Source organism: Chanodichthys erythropterus, chromosome 15 (genome assembly GCF_024489055.1).
Source record: "Chanodichthys erythropterus isolate Z2021 chromosome 15, ASM2448905v1, whole genome shotgun sequence".
Classification (NCBI taxonomy): Eukaryota; Metazoa; Chordata; class Actinopteri; order Cypriniformes; family Xenocyprididae; genus Chanodichthys; species Chanodichthys erythropterus.
The window spans coordinates 12,245,029-12,258,025 of record NC_090235.1 but is presented as its reverse complement, the minus strand read 5'-3'; the positions used below and the strand labels follow the sequence as shown (position 1 = coordinate 12,258,025).

Here is a 12,997-nt window from a genome sequence, read left to right as displayed (position 1 = left end):
ACTTTAACATATTTGTCCATTTTCTTGTCCCAGTTTCTATAAGTGTTCTAAAACCTAGTGAGCTCCCTTGCTATCTATTGCCTAAATAGGCAGCTATCTTCGAAGTCGTCATCATAACTGAATGTAATCTCAGTATTGATTTGCAGTGCTCTGGATAGGAAGCAAATCTTGTGGAATTTGGCATTATTGTGTGTATATATATATATATATATATATATATATATATATATATATATATATATATATATATATATATATATATACATATAATCACCCCCCCATTCACTACCATTATAAAGCTATATATATATATATATATAAATCTGTGTCTGTCTTTCAGTGTTTTTAAGCTCAAACTTCTCCTGCCACAGTTCGGTTGGCATGGAAACCCTGTTGGAATTTTAGTGGTGGTTCCATCCAGATTCCATTTCATTACTTGATACAATGTTTTTAACTAATGACGGTCATATAGAAAAGTGCTAAGAGGATTGAGTTTCAATTGATTTCTTTGTGGTTCACCACACTATAAAGTTACAGCAGCATTAGCATGTTCCCTACTGTAAACGGCTGAAATTGCAGTCCTGCTTTACATGCAGTTCTCTTTTGCCAGGGTAGCATAGACATTTCCAATACCAAAAATGACATACAATAAATCTAAATTCACCAGCCGTCTGCTTTAGAGAAACAACATTCATCTTGAACTGTGGTAATGTGGGTGCAAACTATGTGTCCAGTTTGCTTTGAGTTGTAGACTGGTATTTATATGAAGGGACGACAGCTAGCATCCTTTTCTTCATTTGCTCAAAAGCTTACGAGATGATTGGTCATTCAGTATCTCTTGGCGATTCTGCTGGAATGTCCGTCCAGCTGTGCGTGTGTGTGTGTGTGTGTTTGTGTGTAAAGGCGATTCACTGAACTATTAGAGTGAATTTGTGTCAGTGACTTAAAGCTGTCCTTGGATAACCTCTGCCAGCATTATAACCTTCCTCAAAGACTTCAAAAACTCATAGTGAATGAGAAAAAGACAATGAGGTCAAGATAAACACTGGAACCAGCTAACAGAGAACGTTTGGCAAGGTTATGATCAAACATTATTCCAGTAATAGAACGTTCATTCAGAGTTTGTCTAACATTTTTTAAATGTTACAGCTCATTTCAGAATGTTCAGGGAACATTCAAAGGTAACGTTCCAAGAATGTTTAAAAAAAATATAAAATGGAATGTTCCAGAAAAAGGTTTTTAAAACATTTAAAAATTTTAATTTTTTAATTTTAAAACTGGAACATTCAGAGAATATTCAGAAATATCATTTTCAACTACTAAATGGGAATGTTAGAAAAATGTTTTTAGATCATATTTTGTTAGATGGATAGGTTTACAACAATTTTACAACATTTCAGAGATGATCACTAGAATGTTTCTCACACAAATGAACAAGTTTCTCCTTATTTTATCAGTGTTATGACAGTATATTATAACTCATGAACCCAAAAACTACTTTAGGCCATAGTTCAACATTTCAGATTAAAATATATATTATTCCTTAGAAAAACGGAGGCATATGTCTCTGAATACCACTAGTGACCAATCACAATTATGTGTTTAATAGCAGTTGTTGTAGTAATTAGCAAGTTTGTGTGTTGTTTTTGTTGATCAGGACGGCAGATCAGCGTTACACGTCGCCGCAGCCCACTCCAAAGACGAGATCGTCAAACTACTGGCAAGAAAAACTGATCCCAATTTACCAGCAGGGGTAAGATGTTCAATTTACCCATCTTCACGTGATCGCATTGAGCCAATGCTGACATATCTGTGTTCTGTGTGGAGAAAAACGAACAAATTCATACAAATGTTAGTAATAGTTTAATCTTTGCATTTAAATGCATTACTCACTCAAAAATTTATTTATTTTTTCCAGTACAAATATCTTAAAGGGGACCTATTTTGCAAAATTCAAATAGTTTTGGCTGTGTGTGAACACAACCACCCTATAATGATAAAAATCCACCCACTCCTTTTTTTAAATATCCATAAATCATAAGCAGTGTGTCAGAACAAGGTGATTTTCTAGAGTGAAAACGGATGCTTCATCTTTTGTGTGATATACAATAAACTTCATAAAACTCATCAGTAAAGTTTTGGCTATCATTCAGACGGGGTCCACTATAACAGGCTTGTACTAATAGTGGATAAAAACAAGATGACAACATAAGTTAAAATGACATTAAACTAAACTATACCTGTTCTCCATGCAGCACATATTCTCTGGCTCTGTAGGCATCATTGTCCGACTCCGGTTCAAACTGAACATCTCCCACTGCTCCCGCCTCAGTTCATTTGCATTTAAAGGGGCACACGCAAAATTGGTGGATTTTTGCTCACACCCAAAAAGTGAATTTTACTATGATATAAAAAAATGATCTGTGGGGTATTTTGAGCTAAAGCTTCACATACACACTCTGGGGACATCAGAGACTTATATTGTAATCATCTTGTAAAAAGGGGCATAATAGGTCCCTTTTAAATCAAGATACATTTAAGATATTAAGTCTTGTTTTCTGAAAAATGTTTTTATGCTCAAAGCAAGAAAAAATGTCTGTCAGTGGGGTCAGAAAATCTACTTAATTCAAAGGGAAAATAAGATGTTTTTCTTGTTTCAAGCACAAACTCACTTCATTTTTTTTATCAATTTTTCAGAAAACAAGTCTTAAAATCTTGTTATTTTCCTTGTAAAGTAAATGTTATCTTGATTTATGAATTGTTAGGTATTTATACTGGAAAACAAGACAAAAATATTATAAAAAAACTATTTGCAGTAAACTTTTAAACCTCTGTACTGAGTTATACATGGCCATCCCTTACACATTTCTTACTGTTGCACCTTTAATAATGTAAATGGCATGGTAATACAGTCTTTTAATGTGATTATTTGCTGACCTCTGAATGCATGATCGTGACTAACAACACATCTCGGAAAATGTTTCCTGTTTGTACAGGAAACTCCTCAAAACTGCTTCTGATTATGTTTACAGTCTCCACTTGAGTGTTTATCTTACAGTGCAGCAGTTTTTAAAGGGTTCTGTAACACTTTACAAAGAGGCTTCATTTTTTTTAAACATTAATTTCAACATTTACTAATAAATTATTAAAATTAAAAGTTATCTGTATCTGTTAACATTATTTCATGGACTTGAGCTAACATGAATTATCAATGAATAGTTAACAAACAATAAGTACTGTAACAAGTATATGGCTCATTTTAGTTAATATTAACCAATTTGATCTTATTGTAAGGTGTAAGTTTTCCATTGATTTGTGAAATTTAGTCTTCTATAAAAGTTTTTTTCGCGAGAAACATCACAATGATATGTCAAGTTGTTTCCATAGCACTTAACGTTTTATTTTCAAACCCTCTAGAGATAAAAACAACAGTTAAAACATTTTGTGTATGAATCTCTTAAAAGTTGACCTGCTACATCGTGTACTTAAAAAAATACCATGGTATTAACATGTCTAAAAAGCATGAGTTACGCAGTATTTTTATTGTATTTTATTCTCACACTGATCTCATTTAACTCTTGTTCACGTCCAGCCCAGTCATCAGTTGCCCCTGCATTACGCAGCATCTCGAGCGACCGGAGGACTCGGAGTCGTGCAAACGCTGCTCAAGTTCAGCAGCAAAGATGCTCGTCTGACGCCAGACAAGGTACAGACGCTGCTGTTTTTTTTCGTTGGCTCCTCCCCCTAGTGCGCGGAGCCATGTTTCATAATACAAAACCTTTCTTTGGTTTTAGAATCAAATCTTTTACTAAGCTTGACAAAACATGCATTGTTGGAAAGGTCTGAGACTGTTTTCCTGTCCACCCAGGATGGCTGCCTTCCACTGCTGCTGGCTGTCGAAGCCGGGAATATTGGGATTGTGCGGGAACTCCTCTCCGGCCAATCAGAGCCTCAGCTCAGAGCTGTGAAGACAGTAAGCACCACATGACTTTCCAAACCTGAGGATCACATTCATACGATCATTATTTGAATGGTTTATGAAGTGGAGTTAAGTTACAATAATGTAAAAGGTCTTTTATTTCTAAACCATTTGTGGAGCTGACAATCATGTTTTCAATTATGGTTTAATGTGATTTAGTTTTCTTCAAATGAAAAGCTCTTGAAGGTAAACTTTTTACACTTTGCTCATATTTTTTTCCACAGATCTATTAAGCTGTTTATAAATACATTAAAATGCAGTTCATACAGATAATGACAACAGGTCAAAATGTAAAAAAGAAACAAGTCTCATTGAAAAAGACTGAAATTCTCAATAAAACTTTCATTATTATTTATTTTATTAGTGTGGGGAATTTAGCATAAAAAATGCACTCTTAATGCTCCCAGGTTAAAAAAAGTACACTTCTATAATGAACTTAAAGTGCTCTATTTTCGTGCACTAATTTTGTACTTGTTATACAAAAAATTCTGAATGGTTAGTGGATAAATTGATGTAGTTGCTGTGGAGTTGATTCAACTCATCCACTAGCATGTGCAGTCATGTTCATCTCTTTTCGTTGAATTGACCCTCGTTTGTGAAGCAGTCCGGCGTAAAATGACGGCATGTCAACAACACTCGACTACAACATCTCTTCCTCTTCTCTAAAGCAGCCCAACATGGCCCTGGGTTTATGTAAATTTTAGTGTTTGTGATGTCACAAACCCGGGAAGAAGCTTGTTGTAGTCCCTACCAGCCATTTGTTGTAGTCCTTAAACAGTTATTTCTGTAAAAGAAAATATCTCCCTTTGCATTGAACTTTGAGCGTTGTAACTTTGCAAATGTTGTTTCTGCTCAAACAGCAACATTACACACTAATTAAAGTTAAAGACTGCACTTCCAAAAAATTTTATGCAATATGACCCAATTTTGCATCTCATCATGAACTGTATGAATGTATCTGGTTTGTATTATGATGGTTGAACTGTGTTTCCAGGCGAACGGAGACACAGCACTTCACATCTGCTGCAGACGGAAAGATGTAGAAATGGCCAAAGTCCTGGTGGAGTTTGGTGCGCATCCTGACTCTCAGAATGTAAGAAGGACACAGAAACTCACACACACCAACACAAAGAACAAGCAAAATGCATGCACAAGGCTTTTCTAGTGATTTGTCTTGTTCTTTGCGTTGTTGTCCTGTTGTATCAACCAACTTCTGTTGAGCTTTAATTGGTGTACAAATGACTTTACCAAACAAGATTAACATCAGGGAAAAACAGGAATCATGATACCCTAATGTAATTATCCTAATTCAAAAGATACTAGATAAAAAAATTTGTCAAGACAAACTTTGATGTTGGCTTGAGAAAGCCTATCCTAATTCCAGTTAACTTTTGGAGAAGTCATTAGCTGAGGGATTCACATACTTTTGAATGGAAATGTATCATAATTTGTATTTAAGCAGATTGTTTGTCTATTGACGTGTCTTGAATCCAGGTAAATCCAAACATATTTTTTCCTGCAATTGTATTCCAGGTTTCTGTAAGGCAGTGCATGTACTCATCTGCATTTTCCACTACAGTTGTACAGCCAGGAACAGATTAGAAGAACAGATTTTATTTGAAAGACATAAGACAATGACAGAAATATGAATTGAGGTAATGGATAGACGTGAGATAATGGATTTTGGAAGCATTTTGTGTAAGGAAAAAGCAGAGTTTGTGCCCAAGGGCCTTGTTGACATTATTGCCCCTATCAATTGATCACCAATTATGTCTCCATGTTAATGGTGCTTCCTTCCCCCATCAACAGTCTCAAAAACATCAGTGAGAATTATCCTGTAAGGATGATCAGAGACAAGATAGTGTGATTATTCAGATCAGTTCAGACACATCCTGTGCAGATGACCGATTTCTCTCCAGTGCTATTTTAATTTTACTTGCATACTATTATAGTTTTTATTCATATTTTGAATTTGCTATTATTTTTTACATGTTCAGTTTTATGCAGATGGAGCTGGGGAGGTGGAGGGGGTTCAGAGGAACTCTAATGATGTGATTGCTTGCAGATTACATAGATAGGACCATCAGCCTGTGCCCTAGAGCCCAAAGTCATGAATATAAGAGGACCTGTTGACATATACATTCATATTTCTCTAGTTTTGGAGACAGTATGCTAACATTAGATGGCTGAGGTATGAAGATCTGGTTATTTCTCTTCAGACAATGTGAAAAAGGGTTACACCCAAAATCCTTCTTTGAAATGTCAGGAAAGAAGCCAGCCTTCACTGTCACTGAGCGTTAGCTTTAAAATCTGCTGGGACAGCTGGGATTGTTTCTGGAACAATCTTGAGTTTTCTGTGAGGTTTGGAAAGGAGTAAAGGTTGAGTTTGAAGGGTGTTTAGGGTTGAAGGGTGGATGGATGGAGAAAGATGTTTATCCTGTTAAAGGTCAGCGACGGATGAACTGACAGCAAATGTGAACTTGTAGAAGATTATGTGCATCGTACAGTAATATTCCTAAACTGAAGAAGCACTCTGATGGATTGTGTTTCATGTTTAAGTGCTTTCTGATCAGTTATTCATCATTCATTAGATGACTGTATTCATTAGAGAGCATCTGAGTGCTTCATCTTCATTTGAAGCGCACACACTCACGTTATTTACAGCTCTGAAACCAATAAAAGGGAATTGGGGTTTGCTAATACACAGAACATATGAGTCAGTGCTGTGCTGCTGTTTGAAATGCAAGCATTGTGTGAGTCGACATGCAGATTTCCATTTCTGTGAGATTTCTCCAACTGGAATCGACAGCATGGTGCTGAGCTAATTACCCAGCATGCCTTGTTTGTTTACAGAATGAGTGGCAGACTCCTCTGCACATCGCCGCTCTGGAAGGAGACGAGAACATGCTGAAGTTTTTATACCTCTGCAAGGCCAGTCCTAACATCTTAGACAAGGTGAGACAAAGAGAGGAAATATACAAGAGAAAATATTATAATTAAATAATCAGTTTCAATATGTATCATCAGAAGTAAACAGGAGCTCTCATATACTGTACACTGTAAAAAAACAAGTTTTTTGAAATTGTAAATAAAACAAAGATTATTGGAGTATATTTTACAAGAAAATACTATTTTCAGTCTTTTTAATTCACAATTTGATGTTTAAATTCAATTATTTTCTTGCCGTTTCTTTGAAACTATTTTCTCCATTTATCCATCCATTCCATCAGTCCAATCCATCCATCCATTCAATCTATCCACCCATCCATCCATTCATTTATTCTTCTGCCCATCCATTCCATCCATCCCATTTATCCATCTATCTGTCCATCCATCCAGTCAGTCTTTCCATCAGTCCGTTCATCCAATCCTTCCATCCCATCCTATTCAGTCCAATCCAATTCATCCATTACATCCAATACAATCTAATCCATTCATCCTTCCCATCCAGTCCATCCATCCACCTATCCATTAATCTATTCTTCTGCCCATCCAATCCATCATCCATCCATCCATCCATCTATCCATTAATTTCTTCTTCTGCCCATCCATCCATTCCATCCATCCCATTTATCCATCTATCTGTCCATCCATCTGTTCATCCATCCATCCATTAAATTATTCTTCTGCCCATCCCATCCATCCATCCATTTATTTATTTATTCTTCTGCTCATCCCACCATCCATCCATCCATTAATTTATTCTGCCATCCATCCATCTATCCATTTATTTATTTATTTATCCTTCTGCTCATCCCACCATTCAGCCATTAATTTATTCTTCTGCCCATCCATCCATCCATTTATTTATTTATTTATTCTTCTGCTCATCCCACCATCCATCCATCCATCCATCCATCCATTCTAGAGGTGTGTTTTTGCAGAAGAGGCTGTGGTAGATTTGTTCACTTCTTTTCTTCTCTTCTGTCTCAGATGGACAGATCTCCTCTACACATCGCTGCAGAGCAGGGACACACCAATGTCGTCGAGATTCTCACCGAGAAATTCAAGTCATGCGTGTTAGCAAGAACGAAGGTGACCCGCTTTCAAACCATGTGTTATTGCTTACACGTGCTAAATGCATAAAAAAAATGTAAAGTTGAGAATAAACAGACACAAATGAGTCAAAAGTTGTCCAACAGTAAGAGTATGAATGAATGGGATCTGTTTCTGAGGAGAAACATCTAAAGCAGGAGATTTCAGCAGAAATTTCTGTTTGTTTTCAAACATAATCCTATAATTAATGTAATTGCTGTCTAGAAAACAACAACTGAGAAATGAAGAGATCTCATATGTGATTGTTTCTCTCCTATGGTCCTGTGGTATTTCCATGTGTTGTAATCCATAAACATGTTTCTAATGAATGTTGATCCCGTTCAGGACGGGAGCACACTTTTGCATATCGCGTCCCAATGCGGTCACCCTGCGACTGCTCTCCTGCTCCTGAGGAAAGGTGTCCCGTTGTACATGCCAAACAAGGTACTGAACACGGAGAAATTAGTTTAGATTAGTTTAATCACAATAAGATTAATTATCACAAGTGTGAAGGCCTAAAGATCAAATCTTGTTTTATATTATAACTACTGTTTAGATCCTGTTTTCTGAATTGTTTGTGACTAAACATATGTATAAAATGTGTTATTGTGTATATTTGTATGTTGCGTAATTTTGGGCAGTCAGGGGCGGTTTGTCTTCACGCCGCGGCTAAGAGAGGCCACACAGCTGTGGTGAAGGCTCTGCTCCAGAAGGGGGCGAATGTGGACGCCACTGCTAAAGACGGACAGACAGCTCTTCACATCGCGGTGGAGAACTGCAAGCCGCAGGTGGTGCAGATGTTACTGGGTTTCGGGGCACATGTGCAGCTCAAAGGAGGAAAGGTAACAAAAACACCTGTATGGATCTGTTTAGATGATTTATCATGAAGAAATCTACATCAGAGTTCAGTGAGATGATATTATTTAAAAGGATCATCTCAGCTAATTTTAAAGAGATAGAGGTAAGAAATAGAGTTAGAGTTAATGCATTAACTAAAATTAACTAACAATAAATAATACATTTGTTACAGTATTTATTTAAAAAAAAACAACAATGGATTAGTTGGTGTGTGCGTTGGATTTACAGCGAACGAAAGCAAACGTCTCGGTTACATAGGTAACCCTCGTTCCCTGAAGGAGGGAACAGAGATGTACGTCGGACAGACCGACGAATAGGAATCTCGCTAGAGAGGCCAATCTACTTCGAGTGTAACTAAACAAGCCAATGCACATTGGCATGCAATCATATGCATCAGCTGCTTGCCTCGCAGCGCGGGTATATAATGAGCAGCAGGTGCGTTGCATCTTCAGGTTTTTGCTGAGGAGCCGAACCCAGCAGGCGGCAGCATCAGCAGGACAACGCCTGTGGCAACGGGACGTACGTCTCCGTTCCCTCCTTCAGGGAACGAGGGTTACCTATGTAACCGAGACGTTCCCATTCAGTCGGTCACGTTCGACGTACGTCGGACAGACCGACGAATAGGAATCCCTACCAAAGCGCCACAGGAGCTGCCCTCTTCCAGCGCTCTGTTGTGATCCACCTGAACCCCCCTGTCTAAGGACGGTGGGACCGAGCTCACACAGAGAGGGTCGATCACTGTTGTTCCCAAAACTCGCTCAGTGAGACAATTGGATAACGCTGGGAAAGCGTAGCCTTACATCAGATAAGGAACGCTGCGGAAGCCATATCCTTCCCCGAAGGAGTTATATGGATAAGTACATATGGACTAACCTTGTAGGTTGTACAACATATGGAAGAACTGGGGTGACTCCACTCGGTGAGAGATGGGTTCTCCCAGAGGGAAAGACACGGGCTTCGTTTAGGAGCAGCCGTGGAAAAACCCATATGGGATCCCCGTAGGGTCACACATATGGAACCCAGCCTAAATCCGGTTCTCAAGGATACAACGGAGTATAGGCCTGGCGCCAGATGCTCCGCCACGTCGGCTGCCGAGGGGTAACCGGAGGACTCAACAGGGTCTGCCCGTAGGGACTCTCTGGAGAATAGAACGCGCATGTAGCGCAGCAAGCTGACACTAAGCCGGGGCCTCTCCGTGCCTCTGACCTGAGGCGAGAACACGGGAGGAGACCGGCTCGACACGAAGGCTATAGTATCTAGCGAACATGTTAGGTGTCGCCCAGCCCGCAGCTCTACAAATGTCTGTTAGCGAGGCGCCACGAGCCAGCGCCCAGGAGGATGCTACACCTCTCGTGGAGTGAGCATGCAACCTGAGCGGGCAGGGCACGCCCTGAGCTTGATAAGCCAGGGCGATGGCATCCACTATCCAGTGGGCCATCCTCTGCTTGGAGACAGCCTTTCCCTTCTGCTGGCCTCCGTAACAGACAAAGAGCTGGTCTGAGGTCCTGAAGCTTCGAGTTCTGTCTATGTACAGTCGCAAGTCACAAACTGGACAGAGCAAAGCCAGGGCTGGGTCTGCCTCCTCCGAGGGCAGCGCTTGCAGGCTCACCACCTGATCCCTGAAGGGAGTGGTAGGAACCTTGGGCACATAGCCAGGCCGGGGTCTCAGTACCACGTGGCTGTCACCTGGCCCGAACTCTAGGCACGATTCGTCGACCGAAAATGACTGCAGGTCCCCTACCCTCTTGATGGAGGCCAATGCTACCAGCAGCAAAGTCTTCATAGACAGAATCTTTAAGTCTGCTGACAGCAAAGGCTCAAAGGGAGCAATCTTAAGTGCTCTCAGCACCAGAGTGAGGTCCCAAGAGGGTATGGAGGGGGGACGAGAGGGATTTAACCGTCTCGCCCCCCTAAGGAACCTTATGACCAGGACGTGCTGACCAACAGATTTGCCATCTATGTGGTTGTGGTAAGCGGAGATAGCAGCAGTATGGACTTTGAGGGTGGAGGGGGACAGCCTACGCTCCAACCCTTGCTGCAAGAAGGAAAGCACGACTCCGATCGAGCATCTTCGGGGGTCTTCTCAGCGTGAAGAGCACCACTCGACAAACAGGTTCCACTTCGAGGCGTAAGCACGTCTCGTAGACAGTGCATGTGCCGAAGTGATGGTGTTAAGTACCTCAGGGGGTAAGTCACCTAGAACCTCCGTGTCCCGTCCAGGGACCAGACATGGAGTTTCCAGAGGTCTGGACGCTGGTGCCAAAGAGTGCCCCGTCTCTTAGAAAGGAGGTCTTTCCTCAAAGGGATGGGCCAGGGAGGGGCTGTCGCGAGGAGTGAGAGTTCTGGGAACCAGGTCCGGTTGGGCCAGTAAGGCGCAACTAACAAGACCTGCTCCTCGTCCTCCCTGACTTTGCACAGGGTCTGTGCAAGTAGGCTCAATGGGGGAAACGCATATTTGCGCAAGCCCCGGGGCCAGCTGTGAGCCAGTGCATCTGTCCCGAGTGTCCCCTCGGACAGAGTAAAACAACTGGCAGTGGGAGGTTTCTGGTGAGGCAAACAGGTCTACCTGAGCCTCTCTGAATTCTCTCCAGAGCAGCTGAACCACCTGGGGGTGGAGTCACCACTCTCCTGGCAGCGCAGCTCGTGATAGCTCGTCGGTCACACGGTTGAGCACACCGGGAACATGAATGGCGCGAAGCGACCTCAGATGCTTCCGACTCCGCAGGAGGAGATGGCGGGCAAGTTGCGACATGCGACGGGAGCGTAGACCACCTTGACGGTTGATGTACGCAACGGTCGCAGTGTTGTCCGTACGGACCAGTACATGCTAGCCCCGAAGCAGGCCTTTGAGGCGGCTCAGAGCAAGGCGTACTGCCAGCAACTCGAGGCAATTGATGTGCCAATGCAGATGGGGTCCCGTCCAAAACCCTGAGACTGCATGCCCGTTGTACATGGCACCCCAGCCGGTGGCAGAAACATCTGTGAAAACCACAGCATGCCAGGACACTTGCTCTAGGGGCACTCCAGCCCGGACAAACAAAGGGTCCGACCACGGACTGAAGGTTCGGCGGCACTCCTGAGTGATTGGCACCCGGAACGTGCTGCGTTGCCATGCCCATCTCGGGACTCGGCCATGAAGCCAGTGCTGAAGCGGTCTCATATGAAGCAGACCGAGCGGTGTTACAGCCGCTGCAGCTGCCATATGCCCCAGGAGCCTCTGAAAGAACTTCAGTGGGACCGCTGTCCTGCCGTTGAACATATTCAGGCAGTTCAACACCGACCGAGCACGTTCCTCTGTGAGGCGTGCTATCTGTTCGACCGAATCCAACTCCATACCGAGAAAAGAGATCCTCTGCACTGGGGCGAGTTTGCTCTTTTCCCAGTTGACCCGAAGCCCCCAACTGGCTGAGGTGACTGAGCACCAAGTCCCTGTGTTCGCACAACTGATCCCGAGACTGTGCTAGAATGAGCCAGTCGTCTAGATAGTTGAGAATGTGAACACCCTGTTCTCTCATGGGAACAAGGGCTCCCTCCACGACTTTCGTGAAGACGCGGGGAGACAGGGCCAGCCCGAAGGGTAGGACTCTGTACTGATATGCTCGACCTTCGGACGCGAATCTCAGGAATGGCCTATGTAGTGATTTTTACTTTGTCCATACAAGGACGCGAAGTAAAATAGGGATTGGTACTCACGTCACCGCTGACGTTGTGATTTTGGATCACACGTCTCTTAAGGTGTGGTTATGAGTACATCAGATAACCACTTTCCCCCCCTTTCCCTAGTTCAGGGCATCAGTCAGGGTCTTTCACTCTCTACAGGGGCTTTCATTCATTTAGAATTAATGTAAAGTGGTTAGCTGATTTATCTGAAAGATTGGTGAAATTGCTAACTTGTAGAGCCTTTTCTGTATTATCAGCACAAGGAAGACACAAGTGTAATAAAATAAATTTTATTAACAAAACGATAAACAAGAATAACTAACACAACTACTAAATGAATACCATGAATGATAAAGGAATAAAGTGCATAAGATACATAGAATACAAGTGATTAAGTTGAGTGTGGCTTAGGGAAAGATAAACTGTTTCTCTGAAAATAATAAGGTGGAGAACCTTATTATGCAA

The 12,997-nt window shown here is 41.6% G+C and overlaps 1 protein-coding gene across 1 annotated transcript in view; it reads left to right on the top strand.

Annotated features, from left to right (window-relative positions):
- Nucleotides 1-12,997, top strand: part of trpn1 (transient receptor potential cation channel, subfamily N, member 1) — a 47,776-nt gene that overhangs the window by 4,492 nt on the left and 30,287 nt on the right. The window contains exons 3-10 of the mRNA XM_067361679.1: nucleotides 1,658-1,753; nucleotides 3,593-3,706; nucleotides 3,869-3,973; nucleotides 4,974-5,072; nucleotides 6,833-6,934; nucleotides 7,913-8,014; nucleotides 8,360-8,458; nucleotides 8,656-8,856. Coding sequence (XP_067217780.1) covers nucleotides 1,658-1,753; nucleotides 3,593-3,706; nucleotides 3,869-3,973; nucleotides 4,974-5,072; nucleotides 6,833-6,934; nucleotides 7,913-8,014; nucleotides 8,360-8,458; nucleotides 8,656-8,856 — 918 coding nt within the window. The remainder of the gene's footprint in view (nucleotides 1-1,657; nucleotides 1,754-3,592; nucleotides 3,707-3,868; nucleotides 3,974-4,973; nucleotides 5,073-6,832; nucleotides 6,935-7,912; nucleotides 8,015-8,359; nucleotides 8,459-8,655; nucleotides 8,857-12,997) is intronic.